The 26,989-nt window shown below is 40.3% G+C and overlaps 1 protein-coding gene across 3 annotated transcripts in view; it reads left to right on the plus strand.

The window, feature by feature from the left end:
• The window catches only part of E23 (ABC transporter G family member E23), a 354,223-nt gene that overhangs the window by 215,983 nt on the left and 111,251 nt on the right, over positions 1-26,989 (plus strand). Inside the window, exon 1 of one of the 3 annotated variants that reach the window (XM_083132233.1) lies at positions 22,037-22,262. The exons of the other annotated variants lie outside the window; for them this stretch is intronic. Coding sequence (XP_082988359.1) covers positions 22,180-22,262 — 83 coding nt within the window. The 5' untranslated portion in view covers positions 22,037-22,179. Of the gene's footprint in view, positions 1-22,036; positions 22,263-26,989 lie in introns of those variants that run through there. 3 annotated transcript variants of the gene reach the window in all.

Raw genomic sequence — 26,989 nt, forward strand, 5'->3', positions numbered from 1 at the left:
TCTGTCTCTCTCCCTCTCTTTCTTTATATCTCTCTGTCACTCCCTCTCTTTTTTATCTCTCTCTGTCTCTCCCTCCCTCCCTTTCTTTCTCTTTCTCTCTCTCTCTCTCTCTCTCTCTCTCTGTCTCTCCCTCTCTTTATCTATCTCTCTCTGTCTCCCTCTCTCTTTTTTCTGTCTCTCCCTCTCTTTCTCTCCCTGTAGACACACACACACACACACACGCACAGAGAGAGAGAGAGAGAGAGAGAGAGAGAGAGAGAGAGAGAGAGAGGTAGTCGGAGCTACGAAACATCCACCCATCCCTTCCCATTTCAAGTATGTATGTATGGTCTTTCTTGCCATACTCACTATGTTGACAAAAATGTTCAATAGCGTCGACCACCCACCATCTACACAAGGATACTGCATTTGCTGCAAAATGCAAATAAAGTAAATGTCAATGCACAGTCTTAAAAATAGGTATAAGAAGTATTTCCGACGTTCGTGGCAGTCATTATCGTAGCGCGCTACGACGCCAGGGGTCCCTGGTTCGAAGTCCGGACCTGGCATGGATGTTCTTCGTGAGTTTCCCTTCATCAATTTCATCATGATCTCCCCCAATAATGCAGTAGTAACGTCGCCACCTTGTAATCAAGGGATCTAGGGTTCGATTTCCGGTGGAGGCACATTGCACAGTGGTTCGGATGCAACTTTAAACTGTAGGTCCAGCCCACATTATCCTATCTGTGCATAAAGTGGACTTAAAATAACAATTCAAATCAATTTCTTCATGTCATCCTCATCCAAAAATGGCAGAAAAGTGACGTAAAATAACCTAGTTCAATCAATTCATTCAATCAACGAAACTATGGCGTTGTGGTAATCAAGGGGCCCCGGGTTCGATATGTGGAGGAACATCGTATAGCAGATCCAGTCCCGATTAGCCTATCTGTGCATAAAGTGGACCTTCAAACGCACAACTTAGCGAACTTGAAAATGGAGAAAATACCCAGAACAAGACGCGTTTACACTCGCGCTCGGTTGCGAGGTGTTTAGCACAACGCGGTGCCTCGCAAGGGGTCTCGGATTCGAATCCCGGCCTGGGTATAAGTGTTCATTGTATGTGTCCCTTTATCAATTTCGTCACATCATCACTCATCGTCGCGATGAGCCAAAAGTTGCAGAAATGAAACGTAAAATAACCAAATCAATCATACACGCATTCACGACTGTGTCAGCCTTCTCCAAGTTACAATTTAAGACAATGATTTGACACGTAATCCCAACTCCAGCAGCAGTGAGACAACATAATCATTCTCCAGCTGTTTGTTTCACTGTGGATAACATTTCATGCCTCATTTCGGAACACCGTGGCATTAGGATTTCTAAGAAGTCCCTTCGCAACCTAAGAAAAAGCGTTCATCTTGCGTTTCCGTAATTTAACGCTGCCCTCGCAGCATATGGCTCTAGATGTTTGTTTCCTCTGGTATCGCTCACCATGACGTCAGCGCTCCGAGTTCATTCTCCTCAGGACGGGTAATCACTGTTTTATATTAAGCGGGAAAACAAGGATATCTTCCTCATCCATGCGTACCCTGGCGCGGTAAGTGATGTTTCTGCGGATCATGTGGCCTGAGTTCGATCTAGGGTCAGCACTGGATAAGCCAACCCACGGAAGATGAAACCTTGATCACCTCCAAAATAAGACCATACATGTACAGTCACCTACAATAAAAACAGGACACCTAGATCTTAAGATGCTCCTCCCCTGCAAGGCAACTTCTACGGACAGTTAAGCAACACACATACCGTCTTGCAGACAAGCGAGCATTTCGGGATCTAGGTGTCCCATTTTCATTGCAGGTGAGCGTACCTCACACGTAATTTAATGCGAAGTTATATTGTTTCAGAACGCGGAAATACAGGGTGTCGAAAAATAACCCGCACAACTTTAACACATATTGATTTGTTTTTTCCTTAGGTACGATTAAGTTTTTCACAAACTTGAGACGGGGACTGCCTAGGTCATGGTTCCTCAACCACTGGGCCGCGATAGATTTCCTGAAACAGGTTTTTCTTCCCCAACCAGAATTATTAAAATCAAATTAATAATGTACCGGGTGGCCAGAATTAAAGTCACACAACTCAGAGCCCTCTGTAGCCTGTTTGAGGCATCGTAGAACTCTGAAATTTGGTGAATCCACTATGCAGACCATGGGGAAGAGGATGGCGATAAAAAAAGTTCAATTTTCTACCACAAGGTTGAAATGTGGCACTGTACTTCCATGATGGGTTGTAATAATGACGTAAGCTGTTCAAATTGGTTATGGATTTGCCTTTACCTTGCTATCTTGCAATAAACGAGAGATTATTTTCTCGCAACTTCCAGCCACTAGCAAATGTCTTTCTAATTAATAACTCAGCTAAATCACTTAACGTGACTATTTGTACAACCCATCATGGAAGTACAGCGCCATATTTCAACCTGGTGGCGGAAAATTGAACTTATTTCTATCGCCATCCTCTTCCCCATGGTCTGCATAGTGGATTCACAAATTTTCAGAGTTCTACGATGCCTCAAACAGGCTACAGAGGGCTCTGAGTTGGGTAATTTTAATTCTGCCCACCTGGTAGTTATCGAGTGTAATACTAAAGTAATCAATTTCCCAATTAGTATTAATAGGAATTTCTGTCTTCAAAATGCAATGTGCGCAATATAAATCAGCATTTACCAAATTAATAATGATGTTGGCCTGATTATACTCATTAGATTCAGTGGTTGACAACTAATTTAAACTTAATCTTTTATTTGTCAACAAGTTGAGACGTAATCGAACTATGACTCTTTGTGATTATGCCTTAATATATTATTAAAATTTCATTTCAAGGGCACATATTAATTAATGCGTAGAGAGGTATTTGTAGGGCTTATAACTTTTTAATGGCGCGTTTCCGGACCGACCTTCCGTATCTCATATTGGTACTTGGGTGTCTCCATCCACGCGGTAATTTTGATTCAAGATCAGGGAAACACCCTGTATGATGCGCTCTTTAATATCTACAAATATGCACATTGTATTTCCAAAGTTACGTTTACATGCTTACAGCATATTCTGTTATGCTCAAATTAATGTTTTCGTTGTTTTAATAAGTAATTTATCATTTTTATATCTGTTATGCGAGACGAAGACGAGATCAGAATTTATCCTCCATTTCAGAGTTGTCTTCGGTTGATGCTCAATGTCCTCAGCCACTCCCCACAGCTGCTGGGTGTGCATGGTTATCCTTGGGAACAATTTGCCATCTTGGGAAAAACAAAAGAAGGCGGATCCTCCCCCTTCCTTCCTATGCTTCCATCCACAACGTGCTGTCTTTTGTTTCATTGTCTCCCCCTCCCCCCACCCGAGATGCATCAGCTGACTCCCATGGAAAATGCGGTCACATTCTTAAAAAGCTGATCCTTGAAGTAGGCCTGGAGGAGGGAGGCGAGGGGTCAATGAACCCGCTTCAAAACGAGAGAGAGACTACGTACAAGTACTTTTCAGGCTTATTTCGTGCCGGCATCGTTGAAGATGAAAGAATGCCAACGGTTGGAGGAAAAAGAGGGTCACCAGTGTCAGAACTTGGGAGCAGTGTTTCCAAACACAGGAGTAATTCTCCAAACATTTTTCCACGAAAGGGTTAAACGCAGTTTTACTGAGCACCTTCAGTACTTATTCTTGGTACTTGAAGGGGCGGACCAGTGAAGGTTCTCACGCTGCTTGTTTCTAAGTGCCAGAGCTTGCCCGATTTTAAGTCATTGTTATGGGGCTGTGTTTTCAAACGTAAATATTAATTTCTATCGTTTATAGCCATTTTTGCTTAATCACGACGATGAGGATGAGTAATCATTAGATGAATTTGATGAAAGGACATTCACAAACAACACTGATGCTCAGGTTGGGACTCGAACCCGGAAATCTCGAAAGTCAACCACTTAATCCGCTCATTTTATATTGATTGATTTGGTTTATTGTACTTTGCTTTTTTGCCACTTTGGCTAATCGCGAAGATGAGGATGATTGATGATATGATAGAATTCATGAAGGTAATCTTACGAAGAACATCCAGGCTATATTCGAACCTGGGATTCCTGGCGTCGTAGCGCGCTGTGATAACCAATACGCTACGGAGTTCGGCTCTTTAAAGTACAAGGGTAACTATATTTCTCTAATTTCATGGTTACTACTGTACTGAGCAATGTAAGTATATTATTCATAACAGTACTGTATAACCCATTTTTCACATACTGTAGTTTTTTGTTATGTTGTTTTTTCCTTCGTCTCTTCTTCCGATTTTCCAGTGCTAGCGTCGTCGCCTTGTAATCAAGGGGTCCCTGGTTCGATACCCGCTGGAGGCATATAATGGTTTGAATCCCACTTTAAACTGTAGGTCCAGTCCCAATTAGCCTTCCTGTGCATAAAGTGGACTTAAAACAATAACTCAAACCCTATTATATATATATATATATATATATATATATATATATATATATATATATATATATATATCATCACCACTCATTCTCATCTACGCGATTAGCCAAAAATGGAAGAAAGGTGAAATCAAATGAGCCAAATCAATCAGTCAAAACCTTGAATTACTCTAATATATGTAGTAATATATAATTACTATTATTAAGTGTAAGATTAATGCGCGAATTTGAAATTTAGAAATATTATTCTGATTTATTTTACACTGGTGTGAACTTGGAAACATAAGGTTTCCAACATTACGATTGTATCAGCTTCATGCATTGCAGGATTTCGCGAGATTACATGGGCTCTAAGCTACCACACTCACTGCCAGTTAGAGAATTAAAATTTCAGGATGCTTCCTTGAAATTAAGTAAGCTCGCCTCTCGCAGGCAGTTTTTGACATCACGGTGTTGCAACACTGCTCCGACAGACAATTGCAGGCAAGGAGGACTCTTGTACATCCACAGTATACATTCGCCAATTTCATGCACTTTCCAATCTCATGCGGGCATCTCCGAAACGAGAACGCCTTGAGGTACACGTACATGTAAACAGGAAGCAAGTGCAACCTGGTAACTCGTTTTTCCTCTTCGTAAGGAAACTGGGATGACGAGAGAACAAGCGTGCAATCGTTACTTCCGTCCCACTAAAGAATCATGTCCATCAAACGCGCAATGGAGTACATTATATAACTCTCACGCTGGTAATAGCCCCCCCCCCCCCGCCTGGTAGGCCTGACTGCGAAGAAGGTCGCTGCCTGGCACGTAAAAAGCTGAGAGGGGGGGCCTACTTTTAAAGTACAGGAAAGGGTGCAATCTTTTATTATGTGTACCGATAGTCGTGTTCTGTGTAACCTACAGCCAGTGGACATGTTTCTCTAGCTTGTTTATTTTTTTTGTTTGTTTTTTTACCACTTTCGTTGCAGTTTCTGTACGTGCAGTGAGCGCAAACGGAGTTCTCTTTGAAACTGCTTCTTGACTGGTTCTCGTGTTGTCGGAGCAGCTTTCCCGCCGTTGTTCTGGTTTTTCGGAAGTTTCTGGTCGAAGCTGAAGTCGACCATCTTCCTGTTCGTGGTGACCAACTCCCCTTCCTCCCAACTTCCTACTGTAGCAACAGAAGCCTTCCACCTGTCCCTATCTGGGCAAGATCAATCCAATCTTTTCCATCTTTACCGATTTCCTTTTAGGTCCATCACAACATCTTCGTTTTGGCCTTCCTACAGGTCTCTTACCATCAGGTTTCCCAACAAAAATCGTGTAAACTCTTCTTTCCACTCCCATTTGTGCCGTGTCTAAGTCTTCTTGATTTATTTATTCGAATAATATCTGGAGAGGAATACAAATTGTGCAGTACTAAATTATGTAACCTTCCCCACTCACCTGTCTCCTCATCCCTTTTAGGGGCAAATAGTTTCCTAAGGATTTTGTTTTCAAATAATCTTCCTCTGCAAACTCACACGTTTATTTTAACGTGCTGGTGGTTCCTGAATCCGATCAAAACACTCACGACCCAATATCGTAGTGGCCAACCCGGTTGCCTGATCAAGAGGTTCCAAGTTAGGAGAGGTAGTCACGAACACTCCTGGGTTTCAGAAGTTTGATTGGTTGTATTAGATGACTTCACATCGCTTCTGCCACTGTTAGCTAATCGCGACGATGAGAAAGAGTGATGATATGATGAAAATTGATGAAGGGACACTCACAAGAACACCCACGCCCAAGCTGCGATTCGAACTTGGGACTCCTGGCGTCGTAGCGCGCTGTGCTAACCATTGCGCCACAAAGGTCGGCTCCTGTGTTCCAGAAGTGTTCCTGGCTGTACGTGTGCAGTGTTTCGGATCCCCTTTAAGCTACCGATCCATTCCCGATTAGCCTTTGTGAACATAAAGTAGCTCACTTTACAGAAACGACACAAATCTTCCTCTTGCCTTTCCTACAGGTCTCTGACCGTCAAGACGTGTGCGAACTTTCCTGTCTTCTTCCATCTGTTTTATTATATTATCAATTAACATTAATATAATATATTGATATTTGTACTTATGTCCTCTTTAAATATTTTCAATATAAGCTATGTGAAATGTTTATGAAACCACACGGAAATGTCATGCGAGTATCTGTGTGAATATTAGTAACTGCGACCATTGAATTTTATTTACTCGTCACATTGAGGGTGCCAATTTCTGAAAAACATAGAGTGGGCTCGAACACTTGAGTTATAAGTTCACAAAAAATGTCATAAATCCTCCTTTCCATGTACTGTGAATTAATGCACATCAATGCTTCCTTACTTATTTTCTTAAATCTGTTGTTTACTGATTTCAACAAGTACCCCGCCCCCAGATATCACGATAACAAATATAATAATATTATAGGATCATCTCAGAAATAGATAAATTTTGGTGCAGTGGTAGTACCCGTGAAGTTGACGAAAACTGCCAGTTTTCAGATTTTTTCGGCTCTTAGTTATTGAGTTATTGACTTTCAAAAAATCAATAATCCCAAAATTTGACGACATTTTGAAATCTTAAAACAGTTGTAGATCAAAAACTATTTGACCTAGAGAGCTCAAATTGTAGTCATTCTCTTCTGCTTATAATGAGCTTTAATTTGAAATGCAACGCGACTGTGTTACTTTCCACCCATTCATACACTCTCCCCTGACTTAAACAATTTTGTCTCCGTAGAACCTTCATTCCGCTGTAGATTTCAAAAGGTTTCACTCCCTCTGACCACAAGGCACGAATAACACTTCGTTGCTCTTCTACGGTGCAAGTCAACAGTGTAGCGGCCATGCGCTACTGCGCAGGCGCATACTGCTCGATCGTCACGACACCTTTATTGTGTGTTGCTAAGGGACGGTTTTGAGTGCCGAAACACAAATTTTAGTTGTGCATAAATCTCCATGAAGTTTAGAATAAAATTACTGTCATATAATGACATCCTCATGTACATTTTTCAATTTGCTTACCTGATATTAAAAGTGATAAATTTTAGGTATTTTCATGTTATTCGTAGTTCAAAAATTATAAAATAGACTAACATGAAGACTTCAACATCAACAACTCAGCATATAGTTGTGGCTTTAATATGGAACAACAAACAACAAATTTAGCACACATTACAATATAAAAAAGTTTATTTCCATAAGAACCCATTGCCGGCCCATTATGAAATTTTGCACACAAATAGTCAGTTGATGTCTTCAAGACATATTTTTCATGTGTTTTTGAGATTTTCTAAAAAAAACTTTTTTCGAGTCTTTTAAAAATTACAAAATTCAAGTAATACAGTCGTGTTGCATTTCAAATTAAAGCTCATTATAAGCAGAAGGGAATGACACCAATTTGAGCTCTCTAGGTCAAATAGTTTTTGATCTACAGCTGTTTAAAGATTTCAAAATGTCGTCAAATTTTGGGATTTTTGCTTTTTTGAAAGCTAATAACTCAAAAACTAAGTGCCGAAAATATCTGAAACCTGGCAGCTTTTGTCCATGAGTTCAGGCCCCACGGGGTACATATAAGTTCGCGCCGCAGCACGTCGCCAACGTTCAGTCCTTTCTAGAAAACAATGCAAACCCATACACACAAATACTGCATTGTTGCAGATTACTGTACACATTATTGCAACCCATAGAGCAAAGTTATCATTACATTCACGAAATATGAAGAAAAATGGGGGAGAGAAAATGTTAATTTCTTTTTCTCACGCCCGCTCCACTTACGACCGAGATAAGGAGGTGAATTATAGACGGTGGTGAAGAAACATGAGTAAGCCAGGGTGCCTAATAAGGTGTTCATATTCATGAGCTCTCGCCCTAATTATGCGTAAGGATATGTAACCAGAACACACACACGCACATACACACACTTTTCTAATGTTCTTCCAAGCAGTTAAACAAATACAGGAGTGTTTTTTGAGAGTTGACATTGTTGAAAATCTACATTCTTATTAATTGTTGTTCTCAAGCTCACTGTAATCTTTTGTAATATTTTTGTTAATGTTTCTTTGTTACAAATGTTCATAAACTACAGTAAAACATCGTTAATCCGGACTAATGGGGGGTATAAGTTGACCGGTGTAAGAAAAGCCAGGATTAACTGAAATAACCTAAAAGAAAGTGCATTAAAACTCCGTTTATAGCAACAAAACACGTTTATTATGGTGTATTTAAAGGGCATAGGCCTAAATACACTATACAGTACAGTACAAAGTCTGCGGGAAAGAGAATTTCATTAGTGGTTGACTGCCTTTTCTTTGGGAAATTCTCTTGTTGACTTCTAGCCACATTTAAAACCTTGCATTTTTTTTTGCCTGTCCGGCTTATCGGGGTCCGAATTAACGAAGTTTTACTGTATATAAAATTTAAATTAGCAACTCCACAATGTGTTCGTGCTGACAGTCTGAGGGGAACCTCAATCATATTTTCTTCGGTCTAGTGCGAGACACACTTAGCTTGCAACAAACGCCAAAACTAAATGCTCTATCAAATCTAGCCCTCCTAACGTAACAATTCCACTTAGGTCTAATACGAGGGGGTGCTGATAAGTCCTTAGCTTTCCTAAGGGAAAGCATTTGTTGCTGCGGCCCTGCAGTTTGTTTAGGCCATCTACAAAACATTCTTTAGGTTGGGTGTCACACCATGCATTTACAGCTACAATAGCGTCAGAAGTGTTTTTGTCCCTTCAAGTGTTTCTTAAATATGGGAATAGGTGGTAGTCCGATGAGGCCAGGTCAGGTGAATAGGGTGGGTGATCCAAGTTTTCAAACCCTAACGTAGCCAATTTTTGCATTGCAACATTGCTCTTGTGAGAGGATGTGTTGTCGTGAAGGTAGACAACTTTTCGAGACAACTTTCCACGGAGTTTTTTCTTCAGCTCTGAGTGAAGGCTGTCCAGTAATAAAGCATAATAAGCCCTGGTAATGGTGTGACCTTGCTGTAGATAATCAACAAAGATTACCCCATCCCTATCCCAAAAAACACTGGCAAGAACCTTTGCACTTGATTTTTAAACACGAAACTTTTTTGGTCTCGGTGAACCACTGTGACGCCATTCTTTTGATTGGTATTTTGTCTCTGGATCATATAAATAGACCCATGTTTCATCCTCCGTGACCAAACTTTCCACAAAATTATTGCCGTCCTGCTCAAAACGGCTCAAAACGTCTCTGGAAGCAAGCACCCTTGCATGCTTTTGGTCGGCATGCAAATATTTCGGCACCCACTTGGCCGACATGTGAAGATGATCACGAATATTGACTCCAACGCGTTCACGGGATATGCCTAGGTCCTCTGCAGAAATTCGTCGATCTGCGAGAATCATTTCATGCACCTGTTCAATTGTTTCGGGCACAACCACTATGGAGGGTCTCCCACGGCGGGGTTCATTTTCAGTGACAAAATGTCCTGTCCTAAATTTGACAATCCAGTTCTTAACAGTAGCATAGCACGGGGCTTCGTCCCCCATTGATTGTAGCATCATCATCATCATATATGTTTTTTGCAGAGTTTTCCTGGAGGAAGAGGAACTTGATCACTGCTCTGCTCTCAACATCACTGAACTTCACTGACTGCCCCGCCATCTCAACTAATCACCATTAGCACCACTGATTTGATTTTTGGTAACAAACATATAGAAAAACATGTAGCTTTCAAACGAAAAAAGAATTCTTAAAATATGAAAATGGGAGGGGGCCAAAGCTAAGGACTTATCAGCACCCCCTCGTAATGCGCATGTGTTTAGGTTAGGAGGGCCTGGTTTAGAGCTCTTGACATTTAGTTTTGACGCTTGTTGCAAGCTGGGTGTGCTCCGCACCAGACCTTACTTTCTTTGAGTATTCTAACCATTTATGAGTGCTTAGAGCAGCCCGCTACGACGCCAGGGTTCGAATCCAGTCCTGGGTATGGGTGTTCTTTGTGAGTTTCCATTCATCATGTCATCACTCATCCTCATCTTCGCGATTGTGGCAGAAAGCGACACTAAGTGGCAGAAAAGCGACAATAAATAACAAAAATGAAACAATTGACTCTAACCATTTAGAGAAGTAGATAAACTTTACAAAAAAAAAAGACTAGCTGATTACCCGGGGTTGCCCGGGTATTTATTTATCCCAATTTTCTATTAGACAGGAAAATAATGAATTCTAACTATAGTGTAAAGTGAACTTGGAGTTGAACGGCATTGGGAGTGTCACTATTCATCTTAGCGACCCCGAAAACTATGGCAATTTCGCGCCTTCTGTGTAGGCAACCAAATTCGCCGTGCTGTGGAACGGGAAGCATAACTTTGTAACGAACCTGAGAGTTTAAGATTTTATATTTATAAGAAGTTAAGATTTTTAAAATGTTTGTTATTTCAAATAATGTTCAAGTTGTCACAGATAATTATACTTAGACTGATACAGTTGTAGTTGCAACTTTTATACATGTTTATAAATACGTCAAAATCTGTTCGTGTTGACGTCACTTTCTAATCTCAGCCGAGGAAGTGAACTAACCTGAATGTTTCTCACCTGACGACAGACTGAGTTTGAAAAACAATTGAAGGCGAAAAATAATAAGAACTTGAAAACGGAGAGAATTGAAGTATAGATTTTGGTTTTTCGAGTTTTCTTCTTGCCGATAAGTTGAAAGTAAACAATTAATTATGTTCTTTGACTTTCGCTTTATGTGAGGGAATATACCAACGTTAGTAGTGAATGTTCTAGTGTTGTACTGGTAAGTGATTATGAAATATACGCGTTTATAAAACTGCGTTTTAACTTTGAAAACAGTGTTGTGTTTCTTTTCTACCCAGCAAGCCCTGATGATTTGTAGATTCTCATGTTCCCGACTAAAGGAGTAGCGGAGTAACTTTCTGACGACTGGTGTCCAACTGGAGTACGTTGCAACTTGCAGGATATGACACACGAAAATGCCACGCAACAGAATACTATTTTATGTCCCCTTCCCACCCCAACCCCTAGGGGTGCCAGGGGTGTCTTACCCCGCAGTATTTCTTTCCAGATTGCAAGTGATACGTGTACCAAGTTTGGTTGAAATCGCTCCAGGCGTTCGAGAGTTATGCCGGAACAAACATACATATAAACATACATCCACTTATATATATATATATATATATATATATATATATATATATATATATATATTAATAGTCAAATTCAGTTACCTTTAAATTTAGATAAGTTTTTTTGTATTACCATAGATTGATTAATTTGCTTTTCTGCCACTTTTGGCTAATCGCGAATATGAGGTTGAGCGTTGATATGAAATTAATGAAGAGCCACAAATGTGGCAACCAAGCGCATGTGGGATTCGAACCCGGGACCCCTGACGTCGTAGCATGAGCATAGAATTTGTTTCCTAGGATACATACGTCCCTGAACAGAGCCGCTCTGGGGCACACCCAGTCTCTAATCAGTGGATACCTTGGGTCTGGAGCATGGTACTGATCGCCTCACCACAACCATGACCGAGATCGAGAATGTGTAGGGGTCCTACGTGCTTCCACGGTTACCTTTTAACCAGACTACGTCGTCATGCTTCAGAAAGAACGGACTGTTTGACCTTTTCTTATGGTAAATACCAGGCCTCACCTCTAGCACAACAAGGCAAAGTTCAAGAAACGTGCAAAAATCGCATGTTATGTAACCGGAGTCCATAGAATGGCAGAGAACGATTTGCAAATAAGAGCGCGGGAAAATAAAAGTGGCATGCGAAAAAAAAGTGCACGAGACCAAGTGCCTGCGTTGCAAAAATATCGTTTGCTACTGCCTTAAGAGCCACGCAAAATACCTACATACCCCTCCTTCTTCCCTTTGCAATTTCTCCGCGGCTCGTTTAAGCAAAGCCGAATCTCCCTAACCGGTAATATTGACAACTTTTACAGCATTTTTCGCCATTTCACAACCTGTCTCTATCTGCCCCAGGCACCTCATTCTGTGGATATTACTGGTTTCTCGAAGACGGAAATAATTACGTGCTCTGAATGAAACAAGGTTCCAAGATATACGACCTTCATCCCAGCTTGTATGCAATCTTTCTTAGTGATATATACAAGATTGTTTGTGTTCCTACTTATAAAGGGGTGGAGAACATGGGTGCCGAGATAAATTTTTGTAGGTGTTCACGTAGTATTGCCAACTTTAAAGAATGAAATTCCGGGAGATTTCTTTAGAGCCCTCAAACCCTTACTAATAGCATTCGTAAACCCGAAGGTTTATGGCTGCAGGAACATAAGCCTTCCATCTGTCCCTTTCCTGGGCAAGATCAATCCAATCTTTTCCATCCTTACAGATTTCCTTTAGGTCCATCCCAACGTTATCCCTCCATCTTCGTCATCTTCGCCTTACCATCAGGTTTCCCAACAAGAATTTTTGGACAGGAAACCCTTCAGATGAAAATATTCTGGAAGGCTAATGTACTGAATATCAGGTGTTATCTATGGTTTTCCTACCGTGAATACAAAATTGAATCAACTTGATTAAAGCAACATAGCAACCACAATTTGTAACTAAACAAAACAAACTCAATTTACAGATACACATTCCGCTTTAAATTCATTCTTTTTCTGTAACAAATGGAAACTTCATTTTCTCGCGACTCCGAACTGGATATGACAACACTGTCATACACTACGGACTATCTATGTAATTAAGCAAAATTGGGTGGAGGGATATAAAGAAGTCTCGAGATTTTGACGCAACAATGCATTTGTTTTCGCTTTGTGTAGACGTTTTGACATAACAATGTGTTTAAACTTTATATTACATTGAGAATTGTAGAAACTGGATGTGATGGTGTATCTTGCCATTTATGTGCTCAGTATTGTTTAAATATTAGAGGTAAAGTAGAAGATCTTGTCGAAAACAACAACTTGACATTTAATATTAGTCTCAATATACAGTATTATACATGTTATATACCGGGTGGCCAGAATTAAAGTTACCCAACTCAGCGCCCTCTGTAGCTTGTTTGAGGCATCGTACAACTCTGAAATTTGGTGAAGAGGATGGCGATAAACAAAAAAAAGTTCAATTTTTCGCCACCAGGTTGAAATGTGGCGCTGTAATAATGAATATTGAAAAACATAAGTGATTTAGCTGAGTTATTAATTAGAAAGACCTTTGTTAGTGGCTGGAAGTTGCGAGAAAATAATCTCTCGTTTATTGCAAGATTGCAAGGTAAAGGCAAATCCATAACCAATTGGAGCAGTTTACGTCATTATTCCAATCCATCATGGAAGTACAGCGCCACATTTCAACCTGGTGGCGGAAAATTGAACTATATTTTTTTTTTATCGCCATCCTCTTCCCCATGGTCTGCATAGTGGATTCCTCAATTTTCAGAGTTCTACGATGCCTCAAACAGGCTACAGAGGGATCTGAGTTGGGTAACTTTAATTCTGGCCACCCGATATTTTATCTCTGTAATTTTCTACTTTCTTATACTTGACTTAGGTTATATCTGTGCTCAGCATTTAAATAAACTTTCGATTCCCGGTGGCGGCAAATAGTGGTTCGGATTCCCTTTAAACTGTAGATCCAGACCCGATTAGCCTTACTGTGCATAAAGTGGACTTAAAACATCAACTCAATCAACTATTATATTATTAAAGTTTTGTCGATGGCCTGACCCCGTACAATTTTTTTTTTTTTTGCGATGTCCATGGACGATAATGAAATTTTTCGCCATCTGGGGGCTGATTGCGACATTCACTCTCATGGTATTGCAGTTAACGTAGCAATTTATCTCAACCGCTGGACAAATGAAAACGCCTGGGAAGTAGCCAGTACGTTGCTGCACTAAGCGTGGCATTGACATTGCTCGCTGCGAGAATCGAAAGGCAGCCGACGCCTCCACGCCTATAAGCACGCGAGGGCTACATTAGCGATTTGAACTCGTCGTGCGAGGAGGGAATGCACCGCAAATTGCATCCAGAACATACTTCATGTTTCCCTCGCTCGATTTTTCTCTTTTTTGTCTTTCTTGCTAAATATCTGTGGCGTTCGGAAACTTATTTTTATTATTTTAGTAGCAAAAATAACAGATATGTCGGATCATCACTGCTCAGAGTATTTACACATGCTCAATATAAAAATGTACTTATAATATATTCTTTAATTGATTCCACGTGACTTAAAAAATAAGCAACAGAAAATCGCAGTTTGTGACTTAGGTGCCTTTTCCCGAACACACTAGATGTCTTTCATTCCCCCCCCCCTCTCTCGTTGCGTTTCTCTCTCTACTTCTTTCATTCTATCTTATTATCTTGTTTTATTTTGAGTTTTTGTTTTACGATTACTTTATGCACAGTAAGGCTAATCGGGACTGGACCTACAGTTTAAAGTGGGTACCAAACTGCTATGTGTGCCTCCCCGATGGCGCAGTGGTAGCGTCGTCGCCTTGTAATGAAGGGGTCCCGGGTGGAGGCACATTGTGGTTCGGATTCCACTTTTAAACTGTAGGTCCAGTCCCGATTAGCCTTACTGTGCATAAAGTGGACTTAAAACACCAAATCAACCAACCAACCAACCAAACTGCTATGTGCCTCCACCGGGTATCGAAAGAGGAACCCCTTGATTACAAGGGGAAGACGTTACCATTACGCCATCGGGAGGCTTACCGTTCTCTTTTACACACACACACACACACACACACACACACACACACACACACACACACACACACACACACACACACACACACACACACACACACACACACACCCAAAGAAAATTGAAAGCATATTGTATACCATCTCATAACTATGTAACAAGCATTACTGAGTATGCAGCCTTGTGTATTAAACATTAAAGGAGAACACCATCTTCCAACTGGGCAACCTAGCCGAACATGTATTAAAATGTTCACAAGAAACTTGTAGGTTAAATGGAAATTATGTTCGAACTTGCCAATGTAAATTTTGTCAAGTTTTTGGTGTTACTAGTTCGATAATTCTTCCATATGATTAAAGTTTTTTTTTAAAAAAAATCTGACTTCACCACTGAATTCCTGGTGAAATTCTAGCCCTAAACCATACCCCACATGACCCCCTTCCCATTTAAAGAAATGAAGTTGAATCCAAGATGGCGGTCACCAAGATGGCGGACGTTGTCATGACATTCACCAAAGAGTTTCCCCCTAGGCCTAACATATTACTACCATGACCAATTGCTGCAATCTACACTCCCTTCATTTTATAAGGGGTGATCAGGAACTTTTGACTCACCCTGTAAATGTACTAAATAAGATTTAATGACGTTGTTTAGAAGCAATGTTCTAGGGTACTTAGATTCGCAATGCAATAGGTTACTTTACTGACTGGTAACATGAATACAAATTTGCGTACCCAAAATGAAATCACAAGTACGCCACTGAGTGAGCTCCCCCCCCTCCTTCCCAGAGCAAAAGGTTTAATTCGCACAGGCTACAACACAATATTCAAACTCAAGAATCACAATATTTTACAGTCCTTATCTACTCAAGAACAGCAGGAACATCACATTTCCCTCCCCCTTCCCTAAGGTTGTAACAATGAAGTTCCTGTAATTGTCTGTGCCTTTCAGACATGCAATTGTGACTGCTGGACTGTCTTATCTAGAAGGAAATCACCGAATCGGTCGGTTAGTTTAATAGCGTGTTTTAAGGTGAGACTCCGTTGAGGGTAATCGCTGCATCACGTGCGAGTGAAATGCATTTCGTGTCTAATGCACCAGTTGACGTTTTTCGATTTCAAGTTTTCAACCGCGGTTAATCCGAAAGATTAATTGTAGTAAATTGTATTGTTGCTGTGCACGTAAACGTATTGTTGTGTTTTGTTGCATTTCTGTTTGCGGGCGGCTGGGATGAAGGAAAGCACTGAATGTTTTCACAAGGTGTCTGAATTTTTTTTAATGAAGTTCTAGTTTTGTCTTTCCTTTTAAATATTTCGAGTTTGCTTACGAAATTTCCATTACCTTTTGTTTAAATAACTAGTACAGTAGTGTTTTTTTTTTACTGTTTTTGTGTTTTCTGTATCACATGCATCGTTAAAACAGAATAATAAACACGTGACTACAAGTTTTGGCAGTGTTGCTACCCGAATTTTAAAAATATGCCGCTATATGGTAGAATCGGCTATATATTAGAATGAATTGCACAGTTATTCATGCTGTTACCAGTTGAGCCTTCTTTAGTTTGAGTTTTTAAGTCCACTTTGTGCACAGATAGGCTAAACCTACAGTTTAAAGAGGATCAGAACATCTACGTATATGCCTCCACTGGGTATCAAGCCCGGGACCCAGCGGCGACGCCAGGATTATTTATTTAGGGGTGCTGAGGGGGTGCGATTCTGAAAATAAGGAAAAAATGAGACACGCATTCAACCTTTCAAAACTGGGGAGAGCGGTGCAAGGGCAGTTTACTTTCCCTTGGTAAATAAAGTTTAGCATGGTGCTGGGGAAAAAATAGCAAAAAGGGGGGGGGGCAACTGCATCCCTAATCGCCGCCACTGATTAACATAAATTACTGACAAATTAAAATATATGTGTGAAATATATAACTTTAGATTGACATTCATTTCCCAGGGATTCTGTGCCCCCCTGCTGTCCCCCTGGACGTCCATGATGATATGTATTAATGTATTAAGTCTAAAGTGTTCATACAGTATAAACATTCAGATACACTTTGCAGTCTTATAGGGGTGTAAGGGGTGCTCCTTCCACGTAGTGCACCCAATAGTCAACCTCACTTCCACTAACACACCCTGGACTGCAGACTAACGAGGCACTGGCGACTGGCCCCATGGCCAGTATAATTTTGTGTGTTCTGTGTTTTGCCCTTATTTGTGCTGAGTGCTCCTTTACAGCCTCAGCTTTTAACGAAAGTCAGAAGATTTTATGATTTTAGTTATGCAACGTTAGAGTTGTTATGTGTAACGATAAGGGGCTGGACCCCGTATAATGTGACGGGTGCAAAATAGCCTTAGTGCTGACGCACCAAAAATTTTAAATTCAAATTCAAATTCAAAATTCAAATTCTTATTGAACTATGTAGTGAAATAATAAATAAAATCATCCTACTCTCAAAAATACAATTTTTGAAGCTTTTCAATTTAACCAATGGAGGTACAAAATACATAGTACATTATACCTTCCGTCTGCCAGAAGACAAAACGCGAAGAGCACAGCAACTGTGTCATCTTTAAAATCCCTTCTGCCGCACTATCCCCAACAACGAACTGTAAACTTTCTTCGTGAACATTGGGCCTCTTCCCAACAGTTTTTGAGAAAGCTTGAAATGGTACGTTTACTAGACATGTTACGTGGAACAAATACATAGAACGTATTAAGAAGAAAACTACCCTTCATGTTACAACTCGCATTAAATAATTTCTCGAGTACGACCTGGTGATACCTTGAAAGCAGCTGAAATTCTTGCTCCAGTGCGAAAAAGAACAAGCAGGCGAAAAATAAACCGTTTATCAACAATGAAAAAAAGAAAAAGAACATAACTCACATTAAGCTATAGGCAGTTATCAAAAACCACGGACAAACCACTTGAAGAAGCAAGAGAAGAAAAAATCCATAACAACAATGCTGAGGAAAGGGAAAAAAAAGTCGCTGATCTTTATAGAGGTTGCCGCCAGTACAGCAAAGTATGTATATATATCGTATCGGCATCTCTTTCAGTGCTTGCCTGTTGCATACAAAAATAACGGTCTTACTTCAGTATCTAACATTCGGCGCTCAATATGACGACATGACATATAGACCAGTCAATAAGAGGGTCCAATAAGGAAAAAAATAGGGAAAGCTGGAACAAATTTTATCTTCAAAAAAGGGTTCTTAACAACATACTAATTTTGCACCCCTCTACCACCCCGGATTTGGCCGCTATCTTGGAAAAATTGCGCCCAAAATCAGTTTTTGCAAATATCTCGCTTGGAAAGTATTTTATAGCAAAAGAGGTTATGACAGAAAGCGAGATACGTTCAAGAAACTGATTTTGGGCGCCATTTTTCCAAGATGGCGGCCAAATCCGGGGTGGTAGAGGGGTGCAAAATTAGTATGTTGTCAAGAACCCTTTTATGAAGATAATAATATTTGTTCCAGCTTTCCCTAATTTTTTTCCTTGTTGGACCCCAAAATCATCCCTTGTTGACTGGCCTAATAATATTACATATTAATGCTAGTGTTTTCAGTTGAACGTAGGAGGTGCTGAAGGGGATGCGGAAGAAAGTTAAGGGACGCGCAAGCAAGGCCATTTCGGCGCAAAAATTAATTACTTTTTATCCAATCTTGTATTAATTAATAAATTAGAGTGTTAGATTACTTTCATTGTTTAAATTAATTGAATTCATGGCTTCCTTAGCTTGTATTTGTAAAAATAAAAGAAATACTGGTACCTGAGAAAGAAAAAGGGGCTGGTGCCTGAATTATTTTTGTCTACTCCTGGACATAAGTATAATTCACTGTATATAGCTAATATATACATATATATAAGGCGAGACAAGATTGAAATCCGAAATAATTGCATCACAAGCAAATGCACAGAAAATTCAATGAATACGTAACCGATTAAGTCACAAACACCCTCCCCCCCAAAAAAAAGAAACGACTAGGAAGTACAGAAGTGTAGAAATGGAGTTAAGTAGTGGAAGTGGATATTCTGTGTGTTCTCCTTTTTAGGAGAAACGTTTTCCATAATATAAACAGTTTCAGAGTTGTTGTTTTTTTTCCGAATCTTCAAGACATATTTCCTTAGTAAATTATCTTAACTTTAGCTGGTCCCAAGTCACTTTTGCTACCATCGGGAGGGGATGGGCACCCCTGCATAAAGTGAACCTTAAACTTTTTAATTTATTTATTCTTAATCTGACTGCAATCTCTTGCTATTGTTCAGCTATGCGCTGTAAAAATAAATCCTTTTGTCTGTTATCTCGCGTATTGTTTTTCCTGTTTTGTCTCATCATGTCTCCTGAGCAACAGACGGTCATTGCTTCCTATGGTTTTCATTATACAAAAAATTATCTTGTACACCCTTCATTCCTATCTTTAGTAAACTGGCTTCACTTCCTCGTGGCAAAGTTCATAAAGGAAGTGATATGGAGAGAGAGGCAGTGCAGATACAGGAGATAGGGAGATGCAGAGAAATAAGGAGTGTATTGGTGTGTGTGAGAGAGAGAGAGAGCGAGAGAGAGACAGGGTAGACGAAGTGAAAGAATGAGAGATGCAGAGAGAGAGAGAGAGAGAGAGAGAGAGAGAGAGAGAGAGAGAGAGAGAGATGCAGAGAGAGAGGGTGAGAGAGGGGGGTAGGCGAAGTGAAAGAATGAGAGATGCAGAGAGAGAGCTAGAGAGAGGGGGGTAGGCGAAGTGAAAGAATGAGAGATGCAGAGAGAAAGAGAGAGAGGGATGCAGAGAGAGAGGGGGGGTGTAGGCGAAGTGAAAGAATGAGAGATACAGAGAGAAAGAGAAAGAGAGATGCAGAGAGAGAGAGAGAGAGAGAGAGAGAGAGAGAGAGAGAGAGAGAGAGAGGGGGGGAAGGCGAAGTGAAAGAATGAGAGATACAGAGAGAGAGAGAGAGAGATGCAGAGAGAGAGGGGGGTAGGCGAAGTGAAAGAATGAGAGATGCAGAGAGAGAGAGAGAGAGAGAGAGAGAGAGAGAGAGAGAGAGATATGCAGAGAGAGAGGGGGGTAGGCGAAGTGAAAGAATGAGAGATGCAGAGAGAGAGAGAGAGAGAGAGAGAGAGAGGGTTAGGCGAAGTGAAAGAATGAGAGATTCGGAGAGAGAGAGAGAGAGAGAGAGAGAGAGAGAGAGAGGAAGGAACGCGTGCGATACTTAGGAAAAGGCAAGAGTAAGAGACAAAGCAAGATATTGATGAAAAGAGAGAGGCACGGGTGAGACCCTTAATGGGGAAAGAGAGATACAGATATGGAGAAAGAGAGAGAGAAAGGAAATAGGAAGGAGAAATGAAGAGAGAGGGACGAATAAGATCATTAATAGGCAGGCACGTATCTAGAAGTATGTTTCGTTTAGGGGGGGCGAGACAAGTGTCTCAAAATAATAAAAATGTTTAAACAAATATAATTAAATTAATTAAAATAGTATTAATTAAAATATTCAAATTAATTAATATATTTTTATTACATGAATAGGTAAATGGACGGTATGAGAATAGTGATATAAGAGCACATATTCATTATCTAGCTTACCTATAGCTAAGGTCGGCAAAATTTGTACAATGAAAACTGCCCTGGCAAGGAAATTAATGTCAAATAAATAAAGAGCTGAATATTTATTAAATGTAAAGAAAAGGTTGTTAGATCCAGTTAACGAAAAGTAAAGTTCCTGTTGAGATTTTATGAATGTTACGTTGTAAGCAGTAATAAATCTTGCATAAATCTACTTTGCAACTGTCATTCAAATGATTACAATATAATCCTTGGCTTCCAATAAGTTTAGCGGAAACAAATAAACATCGATGAAAGAACAAGTATATTTTCATTATTTAATTTTAGTTATTTAATTATTTTCATTATTTAATTTTTGTAATTAATAAGTCTTTCGGAGGGGTCCGGACCCCTTGGACCCCCTAAATACGTCCTTGTTAATAGGGAAATTAGCAATGGAGATACAGATGTGAAGAAAGAGAGAAATATTGATGCAGAGAAGGAAATTGAAAACTGAGGACCATACCTGAATATGTTGATGACATTGTATATGATACAAGGCTCAAGATAAAATTTTCACCCGGGGGTTGTGGAGTTTTGCCCCTCCCTAATTTCCATCTTACTCCCTCTATCTACCCTGGTCACCCTACCTTCCATCTTTCTGCAATAAAAAACAGAGCCATGTTGTATATTTACGGTTTTTATGACGAAAATTAATAGCCCAATTTTCTGTTAAAGAGCACGTCTATTGTAGTATGCATGTGCTTATTTAATGCATACATAATTGACATGAAAGTAACAGTAATGTCTTAGCTTAAATTCGTACATGATTTTGCAATGTACTTATTATGTTATGCAGCAGTAACATCAATTAATTCTTGCAAAGAATAAATCCAGCTCTTTTTAAAATAAGCCACGCACTCGGTGGAGGCACATGGTAGTCCCACTTTAAAGTGTAGGCCAAGTTCCGATTAGCCTTTCTGTGCATAGAGTGGATTTAAAAATACAAATACAAACGCTTATATGAACAGAAGTAAGGTATTGGCGCTAATCAAAAGGGGCCAATAAGCCGCCCGTGGTCAAATTATATTTTTCTTTCTAAAATAACTCGTGGGGAAGGGGGGGTAGGAGGCAGTTCTTTCTCTGGGGAAGCAGTAGTGGCGCTGAGATAAATAGAAAGGGATATAGATGTGGAAACATGTAGATTTAGACACACAAGCTGAGAGAGAAACAGGAAAAAGGACCCGTGGCGACTATCAAAACTCGAGATAATGAGAACTGCAACTTTCTTTTGTCTTCGCTTACACCGTGAGCGTAGAGGAAGAGGCGGGCGTTTCGGCCTTATTCGCAAGCGCGCCAGTGTGGCTGTCGGCCGTTGGTCAGCTAGCAGCTCCATCTGGCGTCAGGCTTTCCCTCCGCGACGGGCAGAGGGCGATGGTGTTCTCGGTGACCGTCTCGCGTGTTTATTTCCAAATGCTCATTTACAGCCGCGTCCCAAGGGTAGCAGTGTTCGTAATCGTCGCCTACAGAGGACAATGACAGTGTACACGTTCGTCGGACATCGGAGCGGCCCGGAGGACGTAATCCAGATGAGAAAATGCGGCGTGCTCTCCGTTAGGTAAGTCGGTCTCGGTGAGGACCCCGTCTGTATCTCGGGAACTGGGTTGGCTAGGGACCGGTGTTTTGGTGCCGCGGCGGGCCAGGCGTTAGGCACCTGACTATTACGGGCAACTTCATCACTGGCGTCATGTGCTCACCCTAGCCCCCCCGAAATTGTGCCAAATTACTATATTGATTTGACTAACTGTTAATTAATTGATTGATTAATTCGTTTTATTTTACTTCGCTTTTGGCTAATAGCGAAGATGGGGATGAGTCATGATTTGATGAAATTGATGAATGGACACTTAATAACAGGCCGGGATTCGAACCCGGGATCACTCGCGTCTTAGCGCGTTGTGCTTACCACTAACTGGGACTGGACCTACAGTTTAAAGTGGGATCCGAACCACTAGGTGTCTCCGCCGGGTATTGAACTCGGAATCCCCTGATTACAAGGCGACAACGTTACCACTACACCAAGGACATATTTAGGGGGTTCAGGGGTCCGGACCCCTCCGAAAGATTTAGCAAAGTACTAAAATTAAATAACATTAGCATGTGTTCTATAATAGATAGTTAATTTCATCTGTATTTATTGGAATGCAAGGATTATATTGGGATCTTACGGCTTTGAAAGACAACACCAAAGATTTAGGCTTTCACAGTATGATTTATGATAATATCCATGAAATATTAATCACGAGCTTTACTTTTCGCCAACTCGATCTAACATCCTTTTTTGTTATTCAATAAATATTCAATTCTTAATCAATTTGAAATTTCTTGTTTCTTTACAAACTATGCCGATCTTAACTACAAGTAATAAATATGTACTGTTATAGCTCTATTCTTACACCATCTTTGTTCTTATTCGTGTAATAATAACAATATAATATTAATTAATTTATACATTTCAGTTAGTATTTATTTAATTTAATATAATTATAACGTAATTGTATTAATTTTATATTATTATTTTTGAGTCATTTGATTCGAAAGGTGGAGGGCTTATGGAGCTGAAGCCCCCCTCCAGAAATCCTACAAATATGTAATGTATATAGTGTATAGTGGTAATTACCGGTATTTTTCTTCCGTAGCACGATTAAACAGCTGTATAATAAGTTGTAATATACTGTGAAATTAATCTTCGGGGCTTCTGCCCCTACCCAAACTTTCCCCTTGAGATGGCGGCTGCTGATAAGAGATGAGCCCCCTCAGAAATAAAATTTTGGCTACGGGCCTGGTTCACCCCACCTCCCTCCCCTCCGAAATATATTTCTAGATACGTACCCTCACTACGCCAAGGGGGACGTCGGCAAATTAATTTACTCTACAATGAAATATTTACAGGAACAAGAATTGAGTTTGAGATAGGTTAATCGGGACTGGACCTACAGTTTGAAGTGGGATCCGAATGTCCACTGGGTATCGAGTGGGGAACTCTTTGATAACAAGGAGACTACGTCATTACTATTATTTAAGTAGTATTAGTAATCGCCGTTATTTAAGACATTCAAAGTCAGCATATTTTTTCTCGTACACACACACACAGATAAAACAGTTATGAGCTGCGTTTCCTCACCACACTCGACACTAGCACCACTCATTCAAGGTCAAAGCTACAGATAAGAATGGACCTACATATATACATTTATCCACGTTGAAAGTTTGGACACCGTATGTGAGTGTGCTTTGGATTTGTATTGACTTACAATTATACATATATATTTCTAGAACATTTTATTTGCACTTGTTTAAATCGTTCTCTACCCCTCAAGGCTAATCACGGCGATAAGATGAATTCCGAATTGATTAAATGGATGAGTGAACAGCGACAAAGAAACTTTCATGCCTTGACCAAGATTGGAACCGAGAACAATGACTTATGCTATCCACAACAACACGAGCAATTTCAGTTTTTACTTGGAGCATTTTTTTCTGCCTGAGTTTTGGTAACATTTTGATCTCTTTGTTGGCAACACTGTCACAAACCCTTTAACTCTGCCCAGGTGGTGTCTTAGAATGGGAATGCTTCCATTGGTGGTTGGGAACGGCCTGCGGGTAGGAAAATGACGTAAGGGGAACTACGTTGGCGGTTTTGAAAAGGGGCTTTGGCTAGCGAATCCTCTTAACGATGCATCATCCGTCAATGCGATTGTCTGGTCGAATCCGCGAAGAATTACGTCATCCACCTTCAGGGAGAAAACCAGGAGGAAGAAACGCGATAAGCGCTTCCTTCGGCATCAAGGAGGGTGCATACAGGCGGGTCGAGCGTTGAGAGTGAACGTTCATTGGTTGGCGTGAAATGACGTCAAATGGAGGTATCGGTTTTGAGAAACTGGAACAGTTTCAACCAAACAATTATTTATAATAATATTTGTTAATAATTGTTCACCAGTATCAAGTACATTTGCTTGGAGTTGCCAAAGAATTTAGTCAAACTCACCACATTTAGTAATTGCTACTATTTTTTTTTTGTTTTCAGTTACAGTTGCCAAAAATTACGAGGCAATACACGATGCAAGGTAGTTTTTTTTTTTAAAAGATAGGAGTTAAGTTGCATGAATTTCAGCATGCTCAGTCTTTAACAAAACTATTTTTCTGGCTATACACTCGCCGGCAATAAAAATAGGACACATAAATCCTGATAATGGATTCTCTGAAATATGTTAAGTGTGTTGCCTAACTCTCTATTGAAGATATGGTATGAAACTTCGGTCATCGCCGTATTGTCCCACTTTTATTGGTAGTGACTGTACAAGGGAAGAGCGTGGAAGATGTGACTTTGCCTCACATACTTTTAGAAGAAGCTGCTTTTTATATTAGAAATGTGTATTGAAGCGTTTCAAGATACAAATAAAATCTTGAAAAAAGAGAAAAGAACTAAGAAAACCACAGCGCTTTATCATCAATCGGAAATGAATCACCGGTGACAGAAAAATCACAGTTCGCTCGGGCAGTGATGACTGATGACTTTTCTAATACTTCTTGGGTTAATCACGACCACGAGAATGAGAGATGTAGGAGGTGATGTACCCACGGTTCGAACTTGGCTCCATACCAATCTCCATGAGAAACTCAATATGCTGACCAAGGCAGTAATTTATTTTATTATAAAACATAAACTAAACTTAACGTTTCAACCTTCTAGCAAGGTCTTCTTCAGACTCTGTACCAAATACAAATGTACTTGTACGGAGGTAAATAGTGGTTCGGATCCCAGTTTAAACTGTAGGTCCAGTCCCGATTAGCCTTAATGTGCATAGAGTGGACTTAAAACACCAACTCAATCAATTCATATCAGCCATCATGGTCTTCGCGATTAGCCAGAAGTTGTAACTAAACGACATTAAATCAAATCGAATGAGAATCAACTCGGCTCCGTAGCGTGTCGCTCTGGCCACTGCGTCACGGAGGCTGGCACGTCCACGCGGTTTCCCCCACTTGACCTATCCCAGCACAAGGGTCACACGCGTAGGTCGTTCACATCGTCTCCCTCAAGAGTTGAGTGAGCTCTACTGATAGTCGGACGTGACCAAACCAATGCGTCACTTCGCATTCGTGATCGCAATACTACTTTGTTCAGCCCCTCCCCCCTTTCCATTTTTTTTACCCATTCAGACACTTGCGAACCAACCAGCCCTTCCTTGTTCGAACGTGCGCTGAAAATGTTGACGAAACTATCCCCTTGTTCTACGCATTGAGTACTGGAGTCACTGACGTACGCAGAGTTGTTGTTTTAAGTCCACTTTATGCACAGAAAGGCTAATCGGGACTGAACCTACAGTTTAGAGTGGGATCCGAACCACTGTGCCATGTGCCTCCCACGGGTATCGAACCCGGGACCCCTTAATTACAAGGCAACAACGCTACCACTGCGCTATCGGGGAGACTCCCGAAATTTTAAGAAAAATAAAATATTCAAATAAAAACAGTAAAAACTACGGTCGTAAAGATACCCCCCCTTAAAATTACCTCCGATTGCCATTTTTGAGAGCGATTTTTTTTTAAAAAAAATACATATATATATATAAATAATATATCTTCTTGTGTATGGCGTCCCTTAGAAAGAGACTATGTGCTGCCCATCTTTACAATTCCAGCCCCTCCCGAAAAGAGAATCCTGCGTACGTCAGTGACTGGAGTAGTAATATTTTAAGTCCAATTTTGTGCATAGATAGGCTAATCGGGACTGGACCTATAGTTTTAACTTGGATCCATCGGATACGAACCAGGGGAACCCCTGATTACAAGGCAATGACGTTACCAATACGCCAACTGGGAGACCCGCATTGAGTACCTGCAAATTATCATTGGGCCATTTTGTCATTTAAGTTTTTTTATTATTTTGCTTTAGATTTACTTTATGTTGCTATAGGGCTAATCGGGACTGAAGCTAGACTTTATACAGTATCCGGCTCCCGCTGTAAAGTGCCTTTTTCAGGACTTCCCAACTCTGAACTATGGACAAATGAAAACAGTACTATTTATGGAACTGGTCTCTACCAGTTGGATATTTCAGTATAATGTCTTCCCAATTCAGGACGTCCTATTAATTACTTCGGGAAGGATGAATTGACGTTTGAAATAGTTGACATTACGCATACCCGTGTAACTCCTAACTTAACCTACAAGCAAATGATCTGCAATATACTCATAATATATTAGAGAAAAGAAGAAACTCCTCGTAAAGTACAGTGCTTTTTCTGCAAATGGATATGGGGTATTTGTGGGTAATTTGCA

The sequence above is a fragment of the Lepisma saccharinum genome, chromosome 12, assembly GCF_977018435.1.
Source record: "Lepisma saccharinum chromosome 12, izLepSacc3.1, whole genome shotgun sequence".
Lineage (NCBI taxonomy): Eukaryota > Metazoa > Arthropoda > Insecta > Zygentoma > Lepismatidae > Lepisma > Lepisma saccharinum.